General features: G+C 40.3%; 1 protein-coding gene across 1 annotated transcript in view; it reads left to right on the top strand.

The window, feature by feature from the left end:
- Positions 1 to 26727, top strand: part of LOC127570160 (insulin-like growth factor 2 mRNA-binding protein 3) — a 119677-nt gene that overhangs the window by 76530 nt on the left and 16420 nt on the right. Inside the window, 7 exon segments of the mRNA XM_052015408.1 lie at positions 3532 to 3666; positions 4475 to 4597; positions 4683 to 4818; positions 10949 to 11062; positions 22340 to 22459; positions 24371 to 24445; positions 25183 to 25314. Of these exon segments, the coding sequence (XP_051871368.1) occupies positions 3532 to 3666; positions 4475 to 4597; positions 4683 to 4818; positions 10949 to 11062; positions 22340 to 22459; positions 24371 to 24445; positions 25183 to 25314 (835 nt within the window).

Genomic DNA, 26727 nt, shown 5'->3' on the forward strand with positions numbered 1-26727 from the left:
GGCATAGATCAAGTGGACAGTCAGAGACTTTTTCCCAGGGCGACAATGGCTAGCATGAGGGGGTATAATTTTAAGGTGATTGGAGGATGGTATAAGAGGGACATCAGGGTTAAGTTCTTTACACAGAGTGTTGGGTGTGTGGAACACACTGCTGGCAGAAGTTGTGGGTGCAGATAGTGGGACATTTAAGAGTCTCTTAAATAGTCTCTTAAATAGACACATGAATGATAGAGAAATGGAGGGCTATGTGGGAAGGAAGGGTTAGATAGATCTTAAAGCAGGATAAAATGTCGGCACAACATTGTGGGCCGAAGGGCCTGTACTGTGCTGTAATGTTCTGTGTTCTAACTTGATTTTCTTTCATTGTTATTTTTGTCTATTTCTGTAATTTGGCTACCCTCTTGTTGCTTCTAAAGAGGGTTGGTATTTCAATGGGTTAGCAGTGATGTGGCAGTGAAAAAGAGGCCCATGTTCATTTGGTTTATCCAAGAGGCAGTTTTGTTTCGATAAACAAGAGCCTACATTTTCCTTTTGTGTTATCCTGCTTGAGAAAGGTGGGGCAGGGGTTGGTTTACTCTCCAGAATCTATGTCCGTACATGATGGGATAAGGGGATGAAGCTAGGCTACAGTGTGGGAATTTTACCTGCAGTTGAAGAAAGCTTACCTACCATAGAAACCATAGAAAACTACAGTACAGAAAACAGGCCATTTGGCCCTTCTAGTCTGTGCCGAAACATTATCCTGCTAGTCCCATTTACCTGCCCCCAGCCCATACCCCTCCAGACCTCCCGTTCATGTATCTATCCAATTTACTCTTAAGAGCGAGCCCACATTTACCACATCAGATGGCAGCCCATTCCACACTCCTACCACTCTGAGTGAAGAAGTTCCCTCTAATGTTCCCCCTAAACCGTTCCCCTTTCACCCTAAAGCCATGTCGTCTCGTACTTATGTCTCCTAATCTAGGTGGAAAGAGCCTACTTGCATTAACTCTGTCTATGCCCCTCATCATTTTGTAAACCTCTATCATATCTCCCCTCATTCTTCTCTGCTCCAAGGAATAAAGTCCTAGCATGCTCAATCTTTCCCTGTAACTCAACTCCTGAAAACACGGCAACATTCTAGTAAATCTCCTCTGCACTCTTTCAATCTTACTGACATCCTTCCTGTAGTTCGGCGACCAGAACTGCACACAATATTCCAAATTTGGTCTCACCAATGACTTGTACAACCTCACCAAAACATTCCAACTCCTATACTCAATACTTTGATTTATAAATGCCAGAATGGCAAAAGTATTTTTAACAACCCTGTCTACCTGTGATTTTACTTTCAGGGAATTATGCATCTGAACTCCCAGATCCCTTTGTTCCTCCGCACTCCTCAGTGCCCTACCATTTACTGTGTATGTCCTCCCTTGATTTGTCCTTCCAAAATGCAACACCTCACACTTGTCTGCATTAAATTCCATCTGCCATTTTCTGGACCATTTTTCCATTTGGTCCAGATCCCTCTGCAAGCTTTGAAAGCCTTCCTCACTGTCCACTACACCTCCAATCTTAGTGTCATCCACAAACTTACTAATCCAATTTACCACATTATCGTCTAGATCATTGATGTATACAACAAAGGCCCCAACACAGATCCCTGAGGCACACCACTAGTCACAGGCCTCCAGTCTGAGAAACAACCATCCACAACCACTCTGTCTTCTCCCACTCAGCCAATTTCGAATCCAGTTTACAGTCTTTCCATGGATACCCATTGACTGAACCTTCTGAACTAATCTCCCATGTGGGACCTTGTCAAAGACCTTACTAAAGTCCATGTAGACAACATCCACAGCCTTACCTTCATCTACTTTCTTAGTGACCTCCTCAAAAAAAACTCCATAAGATTCATTAAACACGATCTACCATGCACAAAGCCATGCTGACTATCCTTAATCAACCCTTGGCTGTCTAAATACTTATATGTCCTATCTCTCAGAACACCTTCCAATAATTTACCCACTACTGATGTCAGGCTCACTGGCCTGTAATTACCCGGTTTACTCTTCGAGCCTTTCTTAAACAATGGAACAACATGAGCTGTCCTCCAGTCCTCTGGCACCGCACCCGTGGCTAAGGACATTTTAAATATATCTGCCAGGGCCCCTGCAATTTCCACACTAGTCTCTCTCAAGGTCCGAGAAAATATCTTGTCAGGCCCTGGGGATTTATCTACCTTTATTCGCTGTAAAGCAGCAAGCACCTCCTCCTCTTTAATCTCTGTATGTTCCATGACACTACTGCTTGTTTCCCTTCCTTCCATATCCACGATGCCAGTTTCCTGAGTGAATACTGATGCAAAAAAACTGTTTAAGACCTCCTCCATCTCCTGAGGCTCCACACATATACAACCATTCTGATCTTCCAGGGGACCAATTCTGTCTCTTACTGTCCTTTTGCTCTTAATATACCTGTAGAAACCCTTTGGATTTACCTTCATATTATCTGCCAAAGCAGCCTCATGTCTTCTTTTTGCCTTCCTGATTTCCTTTTTTTAGTATTTTCTTACACTTCCTATACTCTTCAAGTACCTCATCCGTCCATAGTTGCCTCTACCTGCTATACACCTCTCTTTTTCTTAACCAGCTCACCAATATCCCTTGAAAACCAAGGTTCCCTATGCTTGTTACCTTTGCCTTTAATCCTGACAGGAACATACAAACTCTGCACTCTCAAAATTTCGTCTTTGAAGGCTTTCCATTTACTGAGCACATCCTTGCTAGAAAATAACTTATCCCAATCCACCCTACCTAGATCCTTTCTCATTTCCACAAAATTGGCCTTTCTCCAATTTGCTCAAATCCATCATAGACTTTTCTTTACCTTTCCATCCGGCCTCAATAGATGACAGTTAGTTTGCCTTTCAATTCATGAGCATAAATTCCTGTATTTATATTTTACACCACCTAAAACCTGGGATTTTTGTTTTTGAAATTTTATTTTGGTGTGTGCAAGTTGGGATCACTCACTGTTCTCTCAATGGCAAATTGAAGTTTACCACAGTGTCTTGTTGAATGGTTAAAAATTACACTGATTCAAAACAACTTTGACTAAATTGGGCATGTATCATTGGATGGTATATTTGTCTTGGTCGTACACTGGTGCTGGTTGCTCATTTTTCTATGGTGAAACATTGCAAACTTGAAAGGGTCAGAATATGAAGACTATATCTGTTCTACTTGTAATAAGTTTGTGCTGAGCCCGACAACCCCAAACCCATAGAGATGGGAAGATTTTCCAGACCAGTAACCCAAACCTGTTGTGCTGAGTAATCAGTGGAGAGCTATTGCACAGGCTGGGGTAGCTGTGAAGATCTTTCAGTGGAAAGGATGAAGGGTTGGAGGTCAATGGGGGTAAAAGTACCATGCTAAATTTTTGTCCTGAATGTCATTCACTATCTGTCTAGAATTGAATTTATTTTTATACTTCTGTAAGTAGCAGTCAGACACTAATGTATGAATGCTGTGCTTCTGTTTGTAGGATTGATATTCATCGCAAAGACAATGCGGGTGCTGCTGAGAAACCAATAAGTATTCACTCAACACCAGAGGGGTGTTCGGCTGCTTGCAAGATGATTATGGAAATCATGCAGAAAGAAGCTCAGGATACAAAATTGTACGTGTAGGGAGTAAAACCTTTTTGCATTTCAGTCCTTAAGTGTGAACAATTTAGTTTGCACCTGCAGCACAGCCAGGTTATTTTTAAATTGCTGCATTATTGCCCTTTCACTTTATTTTTTTTAAATGTTTGAATTCAGTTTTCTTGCATGGGCAGCATGGGACACTAATGTCTTTCACATGGTCAAAATTAATACTTGAAGCCCATTGCTGTCAATATACAATTGTCCCTTAAATTTTTCAACATTATCTGCTGCATGAAGCAGTCTGGACTATTCAACACATTCATTATCCTTTCCCTATACTATTAAATCTAAACTTTACACCCTCTTATTTCGTGTTTGCATATCCCACATACAGAATTTGTACATATCTTGACAGATTTAAGGTTCAATTTATTTATTCATTAAATGTTAAATAACTGATGCATTTCTGTTGGTCTTTAAAGTACTGTTGGCTCCAACGTAGCAGTTATATTTTACTTCCAACTTACCTACTTCTGCAATTGTTGATCTCAAAGGCAAATTATAGTGCCCTATTCTGTTGGGAGCCAGTTAATTAAGTGTAGATTGGAGAATCTGCCAGTCAGTATAATCCCAATGAACTCCTTACTGAGTTTGCTCAATGTGCCAGAGAGGGAACCATAATGTATAGAAAATGTTTTTGTGTGAGGACCTATGTTCTGGTAATGTCCCAAGGTCTAAGTGAGAACAATGGACGGTTTTTTGATCCTTGTCAGGTAAATTAAACTAATGAGAAGACTCAAAAATTACTTGGGAATAAATCTCATCTTTAAACTATTGCAGCACAGAAGAAATACCTTTAAAAATTTTAGCACACAACAATTTTGTTGGACGACTCATTGGGAAAGAAGGAAGAAACCTAAAAAAAATCGAGCAAGATACAGACACTAAAATCACCATTTCCCCGTAAGTTTTGGAATATTGCATTTCTGTTTTTGATCCTTTAATTTGATTGCCTCTTCACAGTACGTGAATTTTGTTGGTTCTGCAGTTTACAGGACTTGACGCTTTACAACCCAGAGAGGACCATTACAATAAAAAGCAGTATTGAAGCATGTTCCAAAGCTGAAGAAGAAATCATGAAGAAAATTAGGGAATCCTATGATAATGATATGACAGCTATGAATGTAAGTAATCAGAAAGTGGTTGGTAAACAAAACAAGTTTTTTCACTGTATCTGGGTACACATGGCAATGATAAACCAACAATAATTTAGTTGAGGATTGTATTGCCATTGGGATCTTTTCAGTACTTCCTATGTATTTTTTCCAGAACCTGCCTCTGGTAACTTTGCAGAATTATGTAGCTTAAAAACCAACAATTTAACGTAATCCATATTAGATTTGTCATTGAAATTCATGTAATTTTTACATACTTTGCCATTCGCAATATTTAAGTAGTATTGATGAGCATTTGTCTTGCTCAGGCATAAATGCTTTTTGATAAGTGCTGGAAAATGGTATTAATGTAGATAAGTAGTTGAAGGTTGGCATGGCCTTTTTACCAGCTGTATTCAAGAAGGCAAACAAGGATAATCCTGGTAACTATAGACCAGTGAGTTTTATGTTGGGAAGTTACTGGAGAGGATACTTAAGGATGGGATTTATGAGCATTTGGGAAAACCATGGCGTAATTAGGGACAGTCAGCATGGCTTTGTGCAAGGCAAGTGGTGTCTTACTAACTTGATTTGAGTTTTTTGATGAGGTGATGAGGGTGATTAATGAAGGTAGAGCTGTGGATGTTGTCTACATGGATTTTAGTAAGGTGCTTGATAAGGTCCCTCATGGGAGGCTATCCAGAAGATTAAGATGCATGGGATCCATGGTGAATTGGCCATCTGGATTCAGACTTGGCTTGCCCTTAAAAGACAGGGTAGTGGTCGATGGGACTTATTCTAGCTGGAGATTTGTGACTAGTGGTGTTCTTCAGGGATCTGTACTGGGACCTCTGCTGTTTGTGATGTATATAAATGACCTGGATGAAAATGTACATGGGTGAGTCAGTAAATTTACAGATGATACAAAGATTGGTGTTGTGGATAGCATAGAAGACTGGCAAAAGATACAGCAGAATATAAATCAGTTGCAGATATGGGCAGAGAAATGGCAGATGGAGTTTTAACCGGGCCAAATATGAAGTGCAAATGTAAAGAGACAGTACACTGATAATGGCAAGACTCTTAATAGTGTTGATGTGCAGAGGGATCTTGGGGTCCAAGTTCATGGCTCCCTGAAAGTAGCTGCACAGGTTGATCGGGTGGTAAAGAAGGCACATGGAATGCTTGCCTTCATTAATTGAGACACTGAGTTCAAGAGTCAGGAACTTACGCTGCAGCTTTATAAAACTTCAGTTAGGCTGCATCTGGATTATTGCATTCTGTTCTGGACGCCCCGTTATAGGAAGGATGTCGAGGCTTTGGACAGAGTGCAGAAGAGGTTTACCAAGATGCTGCCTGGATTAGAGGGCATGTGCTATGAGGAGAGGTTGGACAAACTTGGGTTGCTTTCTCTGGAGCAGTGGAGGCTGAGGGGAGATCTGATAGAGGTTTATAAGATTGCGAGGCATAGATAGAGTACACAGTATCTTTTCCTCAGGGTTGAAATGTCTAATTCATCAGCTAAAAAGGTGGGAAGGGGAAAGTTCAAAGGAGATGTGCGGGGCAAGTTTTTGTTTTGTTTTACAGAGTGGTGGGTACCTGGAATGCACTGCCCGGGGTGGTGGTGGAGGCAGATACAATAGGGGTGTTCAAGATGGGCCCATGAATCTAAGGGAAATGATAGGATATGGACATTGTGTAGGCAGAAGGGATTAGTTTAGTTGGGCATTTTATTACTAATGTAATTATTTCGGCACAACATTGTGGGCCAAAGGGCCTGTTCCTGTGCAGTATGGTTCTATGTATGACTCCATGACCAGGTGCTCTCGATCTGATATGGTGGCTGGATTGCAACAGCTGCTCATGTTAAATCACACTTGGGCAACTTCCAATCATTGAAAAGTTTGAGATGTAGAATATCAAGACACTTGTGCATAGTTCCAACAGTGACAGACCTGGACATTACTCCTCTACAATACCCTGGGAACTTTGATACTTCGATATTCACTTCCTTCCAGTCATGATGTCAACTCAAATAGCAAGGCAACGGGTACACCACCTTCTGGAAGAGCAAACTAGAAGAGTTTCTTCATGTGGTGGGTTTCTCCATTGGGTATAAGGTTGTCTGGTATCTTATTGAAATCCCCTTCCATCTCACTCTGGCATGGAACCAGCATACTAGGGTCATCAGTGCATACATCTAATCTTCAAAGGTTTGGATGTGGCCAAGGAGAACTTCCACTCTGACCTTTGAGAAAGCCCAGGCCTGTATCCCAAAGACAGACAAACAGATCCTTATGGGCAGGGTTGCAAAAGAGGTAATCCTCTGGTAAGGCATAATTACCAAAAAGAGTAGGGAAACCTAACTCTAACTGAGTCATCCTTCTAACAAGGTACTTGAAGCATGATCATGTCATAACCAACAGTGTTTCTTCAGAGGGACAGACACATTGCCTCATCACAATATTCCTAATCCAGAGATAGAATGCAAGGATATCTAATACTTGCCCTATGACATGTACTGATGACTCTTCATGTAATCTGTTATCTCCATCAATCTGGCCCTAAAACTACGGCAGGTACAGAAATGCTGCCACAACAAAGTCACTGTTAAAGATCTCAAGAAACCCACACAAGTATGAACACCATCAGAAGTTCATCATAATTATAACCTGTGAAGAGACTTTTGGATTTCTACTGGTCATTGCTAGTCCAGATTTGATGAGTATGACCAGGAAATCAATAGCTAATTAACTGTAAACACGAGGTTTGAATTGATGGGAACCAGAGGAGTAGGTCAGAGGAAGAAGGGGATGGGGGGGTGGAAAGTCAGATCTAACAGGTAGAGACACTTTGAGGAAGGAGAAGCAGAGTACAGGCTATAAAAGTAGTAAGGTGGATGGACTAAAGTGCATTTACTTAAATGCGAGAAGCATCAGGAATAAGGGAGATGAACTGAGCTTGGATAAGTACATGGGACTACGATATTGTGGCTATCACAGAGACATGGCTGACATCAGGGCAGGAATGGATCTTGAATATTCCTGGCTTTGTGTTTTAAAAGGGATAGGGAGGGAGAAGAGGACGAGGGGTGGCGATACTGGTCAGGGACACTGTTACAGCTGCAGAAAGGGTGGATAATGTAGAAGGATCCTCTCTAGAGTCAATATGGGTGGAAGTTAGGAACAAGAAAGGAGCAGTTACTCTAATGGGATTATTCTGTAGGCCTTCCGGTGGTAGTAGGGATACTGAGGAGCAGATTGGGAGGCAGATTTTGGAAAAATGCAAAAATAACAGGGTTATTATAGTGGGAGACTTCAACTTCCCAAATATTGATTGGCACCTGCTTAGGGGCAGAGTTTAAGTGTGTCCAGGACAGATTCCTGTCACAATATGTTGACAGGCCGACTAGAGGAAATGCCATATTAGATCTAGTTTTGGGTAATGAACCAGGTCAGGTGACAGATCTATCGGTGGGTGAGCATTTGGGCCCAGCGGCCACTGCTCCATAACCTTTAGGATTGTCACGGACAGGGATAGGAGCAAAGAGGACGGGAAGATATTTAATTGGGGAAAGGCGAATTATGGGGCTATAAGGCAAGGACTTGAGAGTGTAAATTGGGATGACATTTTTTAAGGGAAATGTACTATAGAGATGTGGTTGATGTTCAGGGATCTCTTGCAGGATGTTAGGGATAAATTTGTCCCGGTGAGGCAGAGAAGGAATGGCAGGGTGAAGGAACCATGGGTGACGAGAGATGGAACATCTAGTTAGGAGGAAGAAGGCAGCATACATAAGGTGTAAGCGGCAAGGATCAGACGGGGGTCGTGAGGAATATAGAGCAGCAAGGAGGGAACTTAAGAAGGGGCTGAGGAGAGGGAGAAGTGGACATGAAAAGGCTTTAGCAAGTAGGGTTAAGGAGAATCCCAAGGCTTTTTACTCATACGTGAAGAGCAGAAGGATGACTAGAATAAAGGTAGACAAAGGTGGGAAGCTGTGCCTGGAAGCTGTGGAAGTGGGTGAGGTTCTCAATGAATACTTCTCTTCAGTATTCACCAAGGAGAGGGGTCTTGATGACGCTGAGGACAGTGTTGGTAAGGGTAATGTTCTAGAGTATGTAGATATCAAGAGAGGATGTGTTGGAGTTGTTAGAAAATATTAGGACAGATAAGTCTCTGGGGCCTGATGGAATATTCCCCAGGCTGCTTCATGAGGCGAGGGAGGAGATTGCTGAACCATTGGCTAGGATCTTTGAGTCCTCGTTGTCCACGGGGATGGTACCGGAGGATTGGAGGGTGGTGAATGTCGTCCCCTTATTCAAAAAAGGTAGTAGGGATAGTCCAGGGAATTACAGACCAGTGAGCCTTACATCTGTGGTAGGTAAGCTGCTAGAAAGGATTCTAAGAGATAGGATCTATGAGCATTTAGAGAATCATGGCCTGATTAGGGACAGCCAGCATGGCTTTGTGAAGGGAAGATATTGCCTCTCAAGCCTGATAGGGTTCTTTGAGGAGGTGACCAGGAAGATTGAGGATAGTGCAGTAAATGTGGTCTACATGGATTTTAGTAAGATGTTTGACAAGGTTTGGCATGGTAGGCTTCTTCAGAAGGTCAGAGGCCAAGGGATCCAGGGAGGCTTGGCCGTGTGGATTCAGAATTGGCTTACCTGTAGAAAGCAGAAGGTTGTAGTGGAGGGAGTGCATTCGGATTGGAGGCCTGTGACTAGTGGTGTCCCACAGGGATTGGTTCTGGGACCTCTACTTTTGATATTTATTAATGACTTAGATGAGGAGGTGGAAGGGTGGGTTAGCAAGTTTGCAGATGACACAAAGATCGGTGGTGTTGTGGATAGTGTGGAGGGCTGCCGAAGTTTACAGAGGGATATTGATAGGATGCAGAGCTGGGCTGACATGTGGCAGATGAAGTTCAATCCGGAGAAGTGTGAGGTGGTACACTTTGGAAAGACAAACTCCAAGGCAGAATAAAAGGTAAATGGCAGGATTCTGGGTAGTGTGGAGGAGCAGAGGGATATGGGGGTTCATATCCACAGATCACTGAAAGTTCCCTCAGGTGGATAGGGTAGTTAAGAAAGCTTATGGGATGTTAGCTTTCATAAGTCGTGGGATCGAGTTTAAGAGCTGCAAAGTAATGATGCAGCTTTACAAACAGTTCTGGTTGCCTCATTATAGGAAGGATGTGGAGGCATTGGAAAGGGTGCAGAGGAGATTTAGCAGGATGCTGCCTGGATTAGAGAGTATGGATTATGAGGAGAGATTAAAGGAGCTAGGGCTTTATTCGTTGGAGAGAAGGAGGATGAGGGGAGACATGATAGAGGTATACAAAATATTAAGAGGAATAGAGTGGACGGCCAGGGCACCAATGCTCAATACAAGAGGGAATGTCTTTAAGGTAATGGGGGGATGTTCAAGGGAGATATCAGAGGGAGGTTTTTCACTGAGAGAGTGGTTGGTGCATGGAATGCGCTGCCTGGGGTGGTGGTGGAGGCTGATACGTTGGTCAAATTCAAGAGATTGTTAGATAAGCATATGGAGGAATTTAAGATAGAGGGATATGTGGGAGGAAGGGATTAGATAGTCTTAGGAGTGGTTTGAAGGTCAGAACAACATGGTGGGCCGAAGGGCCTGTATTGTTCTGTGGTAAGCTCCAGCTGCAGGAATAAAAAACAGCTGAGATCTGACAGAAAACCCATGACTTAACAAAACTGATCATGGGTGGAAAGAGCACAGGAGGTCCAGCATCCTACTAATGTTTACCCTGATATGCATGGATGATCACCCTGTTGAGACCATCTATGACACAAATGTTGAAGAGCCCACCTGGTGTAAAGCCAGAGATGAACTTGAAGAGGACTGAGAGCATTCAGTGTTTGCTGGAAGGAACATTTCAGAGATCATCTCAACTCTGATTCTGACATTTCTCAATTTGTTGTCTTATGGGTGTGATGTTGATAAACATAGATGTGAAAGAGCAAACCCTGAGCAATGGGACATTTTTAAACTGCACTTTAATGGTGGTATGTAATTGTTATTGATGTGTGCAGTGAAATAACATTGGTACAAGTTCTTTTTGGTGTGAAGTTGAATCATTGGACAATCCACTTTTCATCACAATACTTAAGCAGTCAATCTTATTATCTAGCTTCAAGCACATCTAATCCCTGGTCTGAACCTGAAAGCCCTAGGCTTGTTTCCTCCATCTTCACCTGTACTGCCACCACCTTCTGTGCCTCCTGCTGCTTATCCTCCATTTGGGGTAAGTGTACCCAATAATGCCAAATGTTTTTGTACCATGAATATTTGTTTCTTGGTTTGTGCTTAAAGTTAAGATGAGAGAAGATCTTTTATTAGTCACATGTACATCAAAACACACAGTGAAATGCACCTTTTGCGTCGAGTGTTCTGGGGGCAGCCCGCAAGTGTCGCCATGCTTCCGGCGCCAACATAGCATGCCCACAACTTCCTAACCCCTATGTCTTTGGAATGCGGGAGGAAACCGGAGCACCCAGAGGAAACCCACACAGACACGGGGAGAACATACAAACTCCTTACAGACAGTGGCTGGATTTGAACCTGGGTCACTGGCGCTGTAAAGCTTTGTGTTAACCACTATGCTCCCATGCCGTAGTGAGAACGTTTTTACTGTTGTTTATTTGTGCCTTTTTTGCTTTTGTGATGATAATACTTGTGCTATTGATAAAGCTTTCATTGCCTGAAGGTTGGTTCACCTGTAGCATTGGTTGAGAAATAGTCAGTTTTACAGAAATACTGGAGTTTAATGGTTTTGTTCAGTTGTTATGCTACTGATAATGGTTTAATTGTTCTTCACATTGCCATCCCTTATCACCTCATTGTTGTGAAGAGGTTTATTGAGATGGGTGCAAAGAATTTTTGGTTTGATAAGTGCATTGACCTACTTGGCTAAATAACCTGTTTCTGTGCTGTCAGGACTGGTGATTGGGCCAGATTTTATGAACAATAATAAAAACAAGACTTGGGTTATTAACTATTTAGTGTAGAAAACATGAATGCCACATTAAAAAGGGGTTGGTATTTGCAGTGATACTTTAAAATATCTGCATAGTTCTGTCTTCTGATACCTTTTGCCACAGGGAAAGTTCCCTCCTTCCCCCAGCATTATGGCCATTCGGGCTACAGAAATTAGCCCTCAGAATTCACATCGTTACCCAAAAATTTGAGATGCGGAATAAATTTCGGAATTTATGTGGGGAAAAGCTGAGAAAATCAAATTTGACCTGCTTTTTATGTTTATAATTTTGTGGAAAAGTTTGGCTAGAAGTGCAGGTAGTAAGCACAAGCCTTCAGTAGCTAGTTGGGATATTGTCTGGTCCCAGAGCCTTTGCTATATCTGGTGTTCACAGCTAATTCTTGATATCACATGGATTGAGTCAAACTGACTGAAGACTGACTCCTGTGATGGTTGGGATCTTGGAAGAAACAGAAATAACTTCCTCAGCAGTCATGAATGAGCATAGTTGTGAATGCTTCAGCCTTGTCCTTGGTATTCTTATGGCTACTATTGTGAAGAATAGTGATATTCTTCCTCCCCGTTAGCTATTTATAGTTGGATTGTGCTGGTGAGAAAAATGAAAAATGTTTGGATGGAAATTCTTCACCCAACCTCTTTGTTGGGTATTTAGATTTGAGTATACAGAATTGTAGGATAATTAAATCACAGAAGTCTTGTCAAATCTGTCACAGCTCTACGTAAGAGCAGTACAGCCCATCCTGCACATCTGCTCTTTCCCCATAATCCTGTAGATTCTTCCCTTTTCAGATCCTTATCCAGCTCCCTTTTTGAATGCTAAGGTTTCATTCCCATTTAACACTACACCTTTAGCATATTCCAGATGCTAACCACTGTTTTAAGAATGATAAAACAGAGCCATTTCCCAGCTGCTGGAAATCTGGAACACAACATGCTGGAAGCACTCAGTTGAGCAGAGAAACACAGTTAAAGTTTTGGATTAAGGACCTCTGAAAATTGGAGAATTAAGAAGGCAAATGCTTTAATTTGTCGAGAGGAGAGGGAATATCTGTGATGGTGCAGACCAAAGTTGTCAAGGTAACTTTTTATCTTTAAGGTGTTGACCAAAACTTACTTTCAGAGCTTCATCTTTTCCCTTAACAAATGTCTTTGGCTACAATTTATTAATTGTTATCTTGACAGCTTTGGTTTGCATCCTATCCTAGACATCCCCTCCATTCTCCTCCCTCCAAATTAAAAAGCACTTGTGGACTTTTCCAGTTGAGTCCTTGACCCAAAACATTGACTCTTTCTCTCCCCACTTCTGCTGTATGACCTGTTGAGTGTTTCTTGCATTGTTTTTGGTTCCAGTTCACCTGGATCAGGACTGTTTTGATTGTAGTGAAATTGGCCCTTTTCCAGTTAACCAAAACAAGGTAAAAATGGCCTTTTTTCCATTATATCTTATGGTAATATGGTCACTGATGACGGCCATTAAATCAAAATGGACATTAAGTAATAAAATATTTTCAGATGCTTCCATATTGGCTATTTTCCCCATTCAAAGACACCATTCTTTCTCGAATAGTTTTAGGACCCAAGTGTTAAAATAAGCTAACTTAACAATTGATAACGAAAGAATAACCCACAAATATATAAAGTTTTGATACCATTGTTATAAAAGTTCTCTTGTAACCTTAAAGATCATCTTTCCAAATAGAAGTCAACACATGAAATCTGAGCAGTAGTATTTAACTTTTTTAAGATGGTGAACAACATCTCTTTTGAAACTACAGGTATAAATGCTTCAATATGCTTAAACAGTTCAATGTCTTGCAGTGATACTGCCATAATCAAAGCTTTTTTTGTAGCATTATGTTATGTACCATTTAGCATGAGATTGAGTTTTGTTTGCAGTGAAATTTCTACCACTAGTTTGTTAATTTGTCACCCACAATTTGGATTAATCTCACTGTTTTGGAGGTGAGCTGAGTGCTGAATTGCCATGCGGCATGGCCTGGAGTTGCCATGTTATTGTATTTCTTTGACGCACTTAATCTGATAATGGAATTGGATCAGAATTTTAAGCACAAGTAGATTCAGTGTGAATTGATTCAACTATCTTCATCCATTTAAAAGGAGAATCTACATTAGACTTTCTCTGCACCAGGGTGAATTAAGTATCATGGCAAGCTTCAGCTATTAATTATACTTCTGATGACTCTGAAAACTTTGATCTTTTGGGTGCAAGGATGTAGGATCAATGATAAGTAAATGTATTCCTGTAGAACTGGGAAATGGCTCTTTTGTTTTATCATTTTTGGCCATTTAAGATCAGGATATGCACAAGTTGGCAGATGGGTACCATGATTGAAACTTTATTGCATTTTTTTTAAACCCATCTTGAGTTGTGTTAATAACAGTGCCCATTACTTCTAGAATACTGCCTGGTTGCAATAGTTCATAACAGTTATTGCATTTGGTGATCTGCAAGTGACATCGTAAAGATGGGAATATGAGGGATGGGTCACTTTTTGACACTATTTCAAAACACTGGGCCAAAAGTAGGCTTTCATCCTTTTGAATGTCAAATCTCTAACTTGCATTATGTTATATAACTTTAATGCAAACATACATCATGTCCTTCTGTTGTTGTACCTTTTTTTATTTTGGCTAGTAATGTTTCCTGATTCATGTTTGTTTGAATACAACATGCATTCACTATATTCACGTCCTCACTGTTTTCCATTTGGCAATTGGAGTACCAAACCAAAATGAAAATTCTGAGAGCAGAATCCAGTTTGAATGCCATTTTTCTTTAAGCTATTCAAATTTCTGGTGTGTAGGAGGTATCAAGCATTTCTATAGAGGGCCAGCAACTGGCTGTAAGTGACTATTTTTAGTTTGCTCACCTCAGCACTGTTTGCCTGACCTGCTTTCCTACTAAAGATGTAAAAACAAAAATGAACAGCACAGTTGTTTGAAACAATTTTACTTGAACTATTTTGGCATTGTAGCTTTATTCAATTCTAAACCAAGCAGAAGTAATTGAAGGTCACTTGTACCAAATGCTTAACCTGTGCACCCCATTTTAGGTAATCTAATTTACCAATTTACAATGGCCACACCATCTATGTTTATCAAATTGTCGTTTTAGATATCAACACAGGAAAAGGAGGACACAATTAATTAATCAAATGTTGCCGGGCAAGGCAATTCATTGGATTTCTTGCTACATCTTTCAACATAAACTTTTACAAGCAAGGGGGAACCATAAGGTAACTAGTAATACAGTCAGCAGTGAGATCACTAATGCATGTCCTGAAGAGATGAAAATTTAAGCATTGAGGAAAAAGACCAAGGGGAAATGGGATGAATTAAATTCAAATTGGGAACAAAACAACACGAGGAAAGATCGGATGACAGGAAGGCAAAGGAACAGTTTTAATTTTCTGAACAAATATACACTTAAAGGAATAAGATTCCACCATGTAAGTAGTTGTTGGTGAGAGTTGTTGATTGACACTGCTTTAACTATTAATACAAGGTTAAAAGCTATTTGGTGTCGGAAGTGCAGGGAGAAAGATTTGGTGATTACATAGCCACCATATCATTGTAGGTGGATGGTACAGCTGGGTGATCATATAGGTATTAGAAAAGAGGTGGTGCTGAAACTTCTGGAAAGCATCAAGTTAGATAAGTCGCCGGGACCGGATAAGATGTACCCCAGATTACTGTGGGAGGCGAGGGAGGAGATTGCGGAGCCTCTGATGATGATCTTTGTGTCATCCATGGAGACGGGAGAGGTTCCAGAAGATTGGAGGGTTGTGGATGTTCCCTTATTCAAGAAGGGGAGTTGGGATAGCCCAGGAAATTACAGACCAGTGAGTCTCACCTCAGTGGTTGGTAAGCTGATGGACAAGATCCTGAGAGGCAGGATTTATGAACATTTGGAGAGGTATAATATGATTAGGAATAGTCAGCATGGCTTTGTCAAGGGCAGGTCCTGTCTTACGAGCCAGATTGAATTTTTTGAGGATGTGACTAAACACATCGATGAAGGAAGAGCAGTAGATGTAGTGTATATGGATTTCAGCAAGGCGTTTGATAAGGTACCCCATGCGAGGCTTATGGAGAAAGTGAGGAGACATGGGATCCAAGGGGACATTGCAGTGTGGATCCAGAACTGGCTGGCCCACAGAAGGCAGAGTGGTTGTTGAAGGGTCATATTCTGAGTGGAGGTCAGTGACCAGTGGTGTACCTCAGAGATCTGTACCAGGACCCTTACTATTTGTGATTTTTATAAACTACCTGGATGAGGAAGTGGAGGGGTGGGTTATAGGTTTGCGGATGACACGAAGGTTGGGGGTGTTGTGGATAGTTTGGAGGGCAGAGGTTACAGAGGGACATAGCTAGGATGCAGAGTTGGGCTGAGAAGTGGCAGATGCAGTTCAACCCAGGTAAGTGTGAAGTGGTTCATTTTGGTAGGTCAAATATGTTGGCGGAATATAGTATTAATGGTAGGACTCTTGGCAGTGTGGAGGATCAGAGGGATCTTGGGGTCTGAGTCCATAGGACGCTCAAAGCGGCTGCGCAGGTTGACTCTGTGGTTAAGAAGGCATATGGTGTATTGTCCTTCATTCATCGGGGAATTGAATTTAGGAGCCGTGAGGTATTGTTGCAGCTATATAGGTCCCTGGTCAGACCCCACTTGGAGTGTTGTGGTCACCTCACTACAGGAAAGATGTGGAAGCCATATAGAGGGTGCAGAGGAGATTTACAAGGATGCTGCCTGGAATGCAGAGCATGCCTTATGAAAGCAGGTTGAGGGAACTGGGCCTTTTCTCCTTGGAGAGACGGAGGATGAGGGGGGACCTGATTAGAGGTGTATAAGATGATGAGAGGTATTGATAGGGTAGATAGAGGCTTTTCCCCAGGGCTGAATTGGTGGCCACAAGAGGACATAGGTTTAAGGTGCTGGGGAGTAGATATAGAGGAGATGTCAGGGGTAAGTTTTTTTTTACTCGGTGGTGAGTGTATGGAATGGGCTGCTGGAAATGGTGGTGGAGGCTGATACAATAGGGTCTTTCAGGAGACTGTTAGATAGGTACATGAAGCTGAGTAAAATAGAGGGCTATGGGTAAGCCTAGTAATTTCTAGGGTAGGGACATATTCAGCACAGCTTTGTGGGCCAAAAGGCCTGAATTGTGCTGTAATTGTTCTATGTTCGATGAAGTTTCAGTGAGAACCTAGTCCAGCATTCTTCAAGATTATGGCTGATCTTCTAGCTCAATGCCATTTTCCTAGAGGATTTCCTTCATACCCAGAAGTCTATTGACCTCCCATTCAAACTCGAGGCACAGGCTCCAAAGCCCAACAGGATGGAGAATTCCAGGTTTGCCACAGTCTACATGAGAAAATATCTCCTCATCTCATTTTTACATAGCCTACATCTTTTTCTGAGACTCTGCTCCTGGTTCTTGATTCCTCAGCCAAGGGAATCATCCTTCCTGCATCCAGTCTGTGGAGTTCTAAGAACTTTCCTAAGTTTCAAAATCATCTTGTATTTTTCTAATTTTTTGAATATAGTCCTAATCTACTCTTTCTCTCCTGAAATGGTAAATATACTGTTTTTTAGGTAAGCAGACCAAATCTGTCCATAGTAATTGGGTGCACTTTTGTTGAGACTCAGTGTAAGACTCCCTTAGTTCTGAACTCAAATTGGTAATAAGGCCAACAAACTGTTTGCTCTTTTAATCCTTTGCTGCATTTGCATGTTGCACTTTTGATGACTTGAATACAAGGTGTCTTTGAGCATCAATGCTCTCCAGCTTCTTGCCATTTAGAAAAAATGCCCTGCTTTTCCACTGTGGAATTTCACTATTTCCATTACAATATTGCATCTTGCACAATTACTCAGCTTGTCTGTATCACCTTGAAGCCTTTTGCATGCTCTCTACTCTCAATCCTACCTAGTTTTGTATCATGTTCTTGCAAATACGACGTGCAATTCCCAGAACTGGATTGATGATGTCGATCGTGAATAGCCAGGGCACAAGCACAAGTCTCTGTGATACCCCATAAATCATAGTAACCTACCTGGGAAAGATGCATTTATTCTTGCTGTGTGATTTCTGTCTGTTAACCAAATCTCAATACCATAAATTACTCCCAGCTCTGCCCTGTAGTAACCTTCTTGATCAAAATACTCTGTGGGACCCTATAAAAGTCTTCTGAAAATCCAAATAAACCACATCCAATGGCTTCTTCCTTATCATTTCTACTAGTCACATCCTCAAAGAACTCTTAACAAATTAGTCAAACATGATTTTCCTTTCATAGTTCCGTGTTGATGCTGTTCAGTCCAATTATACTTCTGAAGGTGTTATGCCGTTACATCTTTCACTATAGATTCCAGAATCTTCTCAGATATCAAGGTCAGACTGACCAGATCAATAATTTGTTTTCTTCCATGCCTGCCTCAAATAGGGTCACATCTCTACCCCTCAATTCCAGGAGATGTGGAGTTCTGGAAGATGATGACCAACGCTTTGTCCGTCACCACCTCTGCCTGGACTATGGGATGTAGATTATCTGGTCCTTGGGATTTATTGACTTGTAGTCTCACCAACTTCTCTAGCACTACTTTTTCCAAATACCTATTTCCTTTACTTCATTCAAGTTGGACTTTATTTCTGTATTTCTGGCAAGTTTTTTGTTTTCTGAGAAGCCTGACATAAGGAAATCTCAGGAGTCAACCAATTATTTCATTAGTCATTATAAAATTTTCCATCTCTCTCCGCAATGAATGCACATTTACCCTTGCTAGTTTTTTCGTTGTTACATACCTATGGAAGCTCTTTACAGCCTGTTCTCGTGTTTTTTGCCCACTTGCACTTCTGTCTTGCTTTATCAATTTTTCAGTCCTCCTTTACTGAGTTCTGAAATGCTGTTGGTCCTCAAGCCTTCTATTATTTCTGATAACCTTATAAGCCTCTTCCATAGATTTAGTTCAACCTTTTTTATACTATCAGCCTCTGATCGACCACTTTTCCTATTTGTTTTTGTTTTGCCTTAATGGAATATTTCTTCAAATTATTCATTTTTTCCTTAAATGCTTGTTATTGCCCATCTACCATCATATGTCATTTTCCTAATCAACTACAACCAACTTTCCTTCATGGTTTTCTTTATTGGATTTAAGAGCCTAGTTTCAGGTTAAAGTACATCATCACTAAAGTGCAAAGTAAAATAGGGCCACTCTTCCCTAAGGATGCTTTGGCTTTGAATGTATGGAATATATAAAAGCAGCAAAGTTCTGATACAACTATGACAAGGCACTGGTGAGGCCCCACCAGGAGTAGTAGTCTTTTGGTCTCCGTATTTAAGAAGACCATGCAGAAAAGATTCATTAGGAGTGAAGGGGTTAATGTACCGTGCAGGCACAGTAGTGTAGCAGTTAACATAATGCTTTACAGGCCAGCAACCCTGGCTGTTGTCTATAAGGAGTAACACTACGCAAAAGATGCATTTCACTGTGGGTTTTGATGTACATGTGATTAATAAAGATATCAATCAATAAAAAAAGTTGACCAGCTTGTGCCTAAATTAATTGGGCTATAAATTAATGTGCAGTGATCTTATTGATTCTTGGAGGGGGCCTGAAAGTCTGAATGCTGAGAGGATGTTTCCCCTAGTTGTGGTGACCAAAATAACAGGGCATAGTTTCAGAACAAGGTTGCCCACTTTGTATGGAGATGAGAAGAAATTTCTTCTGCGGATTGTGAATTCTTGGAGTTCTCCGCCTCAGCTGAGAAAGTGGAGTCATTGAATATATTTAAGGTGGAATATTGATACTGAGGAGACACAACCTTACTGAACCTCAGTGCAAGCTCGACCTGTTCCTATTGGTGAGCAGAACTGGAAGGAGGTAGCCCAAGGAAGACACTGATTTGGAAGGTTGGTCATAAAGAAGGGTGGAGAAGCTGGAAGTGCTGAAACCAGGAATGGTGCCATAATGACATTGTATAGTAAATGATATGGGGATACACAAAAATGAACTCTTTATTCAGGAAAGATTTGCATCTGAGCTAGCAAGGAAGTTGAAAGAAAGATCAATGGTGATTTGAATTGAGAATACAGTACCACTTGCAGGAGAAAATACTTGGATGCTTCATATTGAAGGAAAGGGAACATAAAGGATGATGCAGCGGGAGAATCAAGATGCAAGGCAGACTATTTTTGTAAAAAAGGGTTTTGTAATAGTTGTGAAAATATGAAAGTGACTAGGTAAAGTGAGCTGGAGAGCATTCCAGAGGAACTGTATTCTAGGAAAACCAATAAATATGGGAGAGGGAACAGCATGCACTCAAGGTTTATAGAAGTGGATATATATGAAATTGTGTTTTTTCTTATTTTGGGTGGCATTTGGGAACGGGAAAGAAACAACGAACCTAAATCTTTGTGTGACGTTGTTGTGGCATGGATGGTGTTTGTATTAAATTGCCTGAACTCTTTTGAGTAAGTGGGGTGTAAATGTTTGGAATTAATATAAATCCAAAAGGTTATAATTTTTTAACATGCAGTTATTTCAAATGGTATAATAGGTGCTATGTGAAGTTTGGGATGAGTAAACTTTTTTAAATTTCCATAATCTGTGGTTATAGGTATGTGGATAACCTATCCATCCTTAAGTTCCATCTACTTCGTAGGAAATGAGCAGGGAAGCTTAAAATCTTGTGTATATAATATATAAAAAGAAACTCTCACCTGAACTTGCCAAATCTTGAGATTTCTTGAGAGAGTGTTCTGAGTTTTATGAAAGTGGGTTCTGTTTCTCTTTCAGCTGTATATAGTGATTTGTTATGGCATACTTTCTCAAATCTCTTCAATTTGCCATTTAACAAAAGGTAGAACTTGGTGTCTTTAAGGGACTGGGGATGTTTGACAGCATCCCCTGTACATATTTTCATACAATGTAGGAGTAGGCCATTCAGCCCATTGTATCTATGCCAGCTCCTATTGGTTCCATTCCCCCACTTATTTCCCCATAACCTATTCTTCCATTGATTCTCCTACCACCAACCTACATTAGGGGTAATTTACAGTCGTCTATTAACGTCTTTTGGGATGTGGGAGCAAACTGAAGTAACTGGGGAAAATCTACACAGACACAGAAAACACATAAACTCCACAGAGACAGTATCCAGGGACAGTATCAATGATCTTTATTATATAGGAGACTTAAAGAGATCTGTGGCAAGAATCCAAAACAGCACGAAATAAGGGGCAGTTTAGCTGTTTTTATGGTACAAGGAATAGATGCGAGTCCAGGCACCCAGAGAAAACCACTGATATTTGAACAGCACTCTGGGATCTTTTGCATTGTATCAAGAGGGTAGATGTGACCTTGGTTTAATGTGTCATCTAAAATTGGACTTCAGTTATGCTGAGTTGAATAAGTGCTTGCTTTCATTCCTGGATTTCCTCGCTACCTTACGTGAAAATCACATTTATTTTAAGAACACCCTTTCATGTTGATGAGTCTCCTGAAAATAGCTTTCATCAATGAAAAGCCAGAGTTCTTGAGGTTCCCACATCTTGAATCCCTGGCCTATCTGTCAGTACTATAATTAAGATTTGGGTTGAACTTCTATTCTGCATACTTCAAGTTGTTTAATACAGCAGTAATTTCTTTTACTCAGATGATAAAACCAATCTTTTGCAAAATTAAATAGTCACAGGATATACATTATCCTTGAATGTTGCATGAATATTTTAATTTCAAAGCAGTCTTAATTAAACCAATAGCCTGGAATTTTCCCATGTGACACAGCGCTATTTTCAAGGTTTCCAGTGGCTTTAAAAGAAGCTCCCACTATCCCTATCTTCAGCTGTCTAGGAAAGGCCATTATGTTTTTGTCACTGTAAAGTCAGGAAAATGGCATGTGCTTGGCTTCCAGATTTGTATCAACCCTTGCATAAAGTCTTGTCTTCCAATAGATCAGCATGCATTGTGGGAGCAATTGATAATCAATGAGCAGTGTTTCGACACATCTGGGAATAGATGTTCAGTTTTATGCATTGGGTTGTAACAGAAACCATTTTCCCCGTGTTCTTAATTGCCCAGCATCAGTTGATTATATTTCATGAACTTGCAACAGCCCAGGGTGCTCTGCAGACAATTAAATATTTCAAAGTCGATTACTGTTGTAAACAAGAAATACATTATTAAAGATAAGCAATTTTTGAGCAATAAAATCAACATCGAACCAATTCCCATTATTGGGTCTGTAGCTTTAGCTGTTGAGGTCTTTTTTTCTTAAAAAAAAAGTACTGAAACTTTGACTTGGTTTTGAAAGACCTTGTTTTGTGTTTATGGCGGTGGTGAGAATAGGGAAAGTAAATTGCATAAGATGACAAGTGAAGATGGTTCTTGTAGGTGGAATTGTGTGCAAATGTTTCTTGTATAAAAGTTGCTTATGAATCATAAGCTAATTAATTAACCATTATTACAAGTATATAATGACTCTGTATTAACTGCAGCAACAGTCCGAATCTGAAACCGTTCATGTCTTCATCCCTGCCCTGGCTGTAGGCGCAATTATTGGCAAGAAAGGGCAACATATCAAACAACTTTCCCGCTATGCGGCAGCTTCCATTAAGGTAACTGTTAAATTGTGTTGAAATTTGCTATAACAGCACTGTTTGAGTTATTCAACAAAGTAAATTGCAATCATAGAACAGTACAGCACAATACAGGCCCTTTGGCCCATGATTTTGTGCCGACCTTTAAACCTCGCCTAAGACTATCTAACTTCTACCTCCCCCATATCCCTCTATTTTAAATTCCTCCATATGCTTATCTAGCAATGTCTTGAATTTGACCAATGTACCTGCCTCCACCACCACCCCAGGTAGCGCATTCCATGCCCCAATCACTCTCTGGGTAAAAAAAAACTTCCTCTGATATCTCCATTTTTGGAAATGCGGAATTAAAGTGCTGCACTAGCATGAAAAACTGACATTTAGTTTTGTTGTTGTATTTGTCCGTGTGCCAGTATGATTCATTATGACCCCCTGACTTTCACATTTTGGTCATAACTTGACCATTCATAAAATAACAATATTGACCTACCTTGAATATAGTTATATAAGTGATGGGTTGAAGTCTCTTCTGCATTGATGATTTTCTTCGCCATTTGACAGCTGTCTTCAACCTAAATGCTAAGCTTTGGAACTTCTTCTGTAATCACCTATCTCTATGATTTACCTTGCTGGATAAGATTTTGATCACTTGTTTTTATAACATTTTATCGTATGGTAATAGTTTGTGTGAAGTAACTTTGCAGCTTTTTGGAGTAGAGGCAAATTCAAACTGTTGGATAACTTGAAATGTGCTTCATTTAAACCACATTCTTGAACATTCACCTTGATTTACAGAGTGCATGGGGATGTAGTAGCTTTGAGAAACAGATATGTAGGTAGCTGATCAATAGATTGTGGTTAGTTCAGGAATCAAAATGGAGTACATTGTATCAAATTGAATTCCAGGTTCCAGATGTTAAATCATGTTTAATTGCTGGGGAAATGTATATGCTTCTGGTGAAATGGTTAAAATCAATTCCAATGACTGTACTAACCAGAATAAGGCCTGGACTACTTTTCCTGGGCAGTTAACTTTGGCTGTATTGCTTTCCTTCATCTGCACCATTATCTCTGGAATCTGAGGGGATCAGTCCCGGCCCTCATTTCTCATCTGCACACTTGCCCTTGCATTGTCATCTGAAAATACAGCATTGGTTTTGGCACTGGTTTTGGAATGCATGTTGATAGCTCGCCACCAATGCCCTTGACTCCATTTGTCTTTAAATTGTCTTGTGCCATAATTGACATCCTGTACTGAATGAGCAAAATGCCTTCTAACGAGATATTCCACCTCCTGTAAGATCACTCCACTGCCCTAGCTTCAGCTCACTGCTGCTGACACCATCGTCCATGCATTTGCTGCTTCTAGGCTTATCTATTCCAAGGTGCATTTGACATCCATCACACTGTGTTGTAACCTGCAGCAGGTCCCTCTTGTCTCTCACTCCCATTCTTTGATGACTTTGGCTTTTGACTAAGCAATATCTCTTTTTTTTAAATTCCTTACTCGTGTTGTCAAGTTCTTCCTGCCATGTCTTGTAATCTCTTCCAGCTCTGTGATCCATGCAGTTCCTTTTCTGGCCACAGTTTTTTAATTTAATGGTGGTCATGCCTCTGCTTCCTAGGCTCTGAAACCACTCCACTTCTTTCTAATGTTTCAATATGTTCCTCAGCCTATCTCTCTGATGAAACATTTGGTCAATTACACAAATGTCTCCTTTTATGGTTTGGTGTGTAGCTCAATATCATTTCAGTGAAGCATCTTGGGTTTTGATTGTGTGTTGCAGAAGCTATACAAAGTTGAAGTTGAGTGTGTCATATGCATTAGTACATGTATTAACAGATATAATGAAAAGCTTACTTTTATTGTTCTGTACATGATAATTTCATTTAAAGGCATTATTGGTATTCATAAGTGTTTTATTGCAGATCGCTCCTGCAGAAGGTCCGGATGCTAAACAACGGATGGTGATTATCACAGGCCAGCCTGAAGCTCAGTTTAAGGTAAATGATCATGGAAACTGTGTAAATGGCATTATGTAAGGACTCTTCTGTGTACAAGGCAAACTCCTGAAATGCATGCAAGTCACATCTTGCAATCTAAGCTAAATAATATAAAAATAATCATTGGGGAGGAAAATATGAATGTCCACAGGTAATGAAAAACTGTTCTCACTTGAAAATTAAGATTCCAATTGTGTTTTTGGAATAAGTTTATGTAAATGTTATTGTTTGTGTAACCTGTTGTGCATTTGAATACTGTAATGATCTAAGCCTCCCAGTGTCATTCTGCAATGCTCAAACTAGCTGTGGCAATTAGTGGCATTAGTTTAGCAGATTTGAACTCAACACTGACTTTAATGTGGGGCAATGTTATGAGAAATCATTGTCCAATATTTTTCCTGAGTGTCACCCTACAGTGGCAAAGTGCCAGCCAATCACAACCTGGTATATCTAATATTATCATTTATTGGTTGATCTGTATCCTCCTGGAAATTTTGCATTATTATAAAGGTTGGTGATACAAGTTTTCTACAAATTCAAGCTCGATTTAAATTTGAAATAAGATCCAAAGTTCTGATCTTTGTGCTAAATATCCTCCATGGTCATTTTGATTATTGAATTGGGGACTGATAAAATTACAACTGCATCCAGCCTCAAAGATTGCAATAAAGATATTTTGATGTCAGTGTAACAAAGCAAGCTCTGGTTTTGAATGAGAAGTATCTTTTGTTCTTTAGGCTCAAGGAAGAATCTATAGTAAACTGAAGGAAGAGAACTTCTTTGGACCCAAAGAAGAAGTGAAATTAGAGACCCATATCAAAGTGCCATCCCATGCTGCTGGGAGAGTTATTGGGAAAGGAGGCAAAACGGTGAGTGCTGGGGCATGATTGTAAGTGTACTTGGGCTATCAAGTAAATCTGCTTTGTGGCTTTCGGTATAAATGAGGATGTCATTTACAAACTTGCTCTGCATACTTGTATGAGACCATATTATTTGTTTCACATTATACTTAGTTTTATATCATCAGCAGATATCGAAAATACAACACCCAACTTGTGTCAAATTCCACCCTTTTTATAAATCTGCGCTGAATATTTCTGATTTTTATTTGGTCAGCTTGTGTTCACCCCTCAAAGGGTTCCTGCAGTTACCGGTTGTAGCTGCGTGATGCCTGATGTTCTGCCGCCACAAAGCAGAAGCTGTACACAAGCAGCACCGTAGCCACAAGCAGCAAAAACTGAACTCCATTCCACCAATCTGTCCCCCTCGAGGCCTTCTGACAGTTGATGCCCTCAAAAGTATTTCCAAATATCCTTGGTGATCAGATATTTGCAATACATTTAAGTTGGATTTAAAAAAAAGCTTGTGTAAATTTTAATATTTAAGGAAAAAAACCTCATTACTTCCATTTTAGTGAAGGTCTGCAACCCTTTTGAGTGATTGGGGTCATGCTAGATGTGGTGGTCATGGCTGGTGCATCTGACCCCAAAATTCAGTACATTACAGAACCTCTGGGCTTATTGGTAAGTCCAGGTGCAGCAGTGCACTCTGTACTTTAATGATGGAGTGTGTTGACACATGCACTGCAGCTAAGCTGGTGCTTCTGTACAGGACAGCCATTAATTGTCAGCACAATCTCATGCAGTCTCTGCCTTAATTTTTTTTGTTATCTGATCATCTTAGCAAAGGCTCCAGCACATTGGTAATTGATTTATTATTGTCAGATGTACTGAGATATAGTGGAAAAACATTATTACCTACTAATACTAAGCTAGTTGATTTGTAGTTTGTTGGGTTGGTTCCATTGCCTTTCAGCGAAATTGGGAATTGCATTGATGTTCGCCACTATTTTGCTTAGTTTTATATTTGGAAACTTTTCTTCCCCCTTCTTGTCCTTGTATTGTCTGTAATTGCTCAATTTTTATTTTAAACATTTTGTATTTCAAATACTATTTTGTTTTTTCCCCTCATCTCCTGTGGTTCATTACTCATTACAAGGCCTAGTTGGGGTTCTTTCATATGGCGTTGTTGAGGAGATCTGTGTACAATTTTTTAAAATATTCATCCCCTTAATTTTCTTCAATTCCATCTCTGTTAATAGCTGCAATTGCTTACTATTGATTCCAGTTTTTACATCTGTCCTGAGGTTGTCTTCATAACCTCTTTTCCTGTACTGAATGGTCTTCTGTAATAGTGACTGTTGAGTAACTGCATAACAAGTCTTGTCCTTTTTAAAACAATTCAGCTTCAATTTCTGATGTTTAAAGTCACTTGCGTCCATA

This window comes from Pristis pectinata, chromosome 5 (genome assembly GCF_009764475.1).
Source record: "Pristis pectinata isolate sPriPec2 chromosome 5, sPriPec2.1.pri, whole genome shotgun sequence".
NCBI lineage: Eukaryota > Metazoa > Chordata > Chondrichthyes > Rhinopristiformes > Pristidae > Pristis > Pristis pectinata.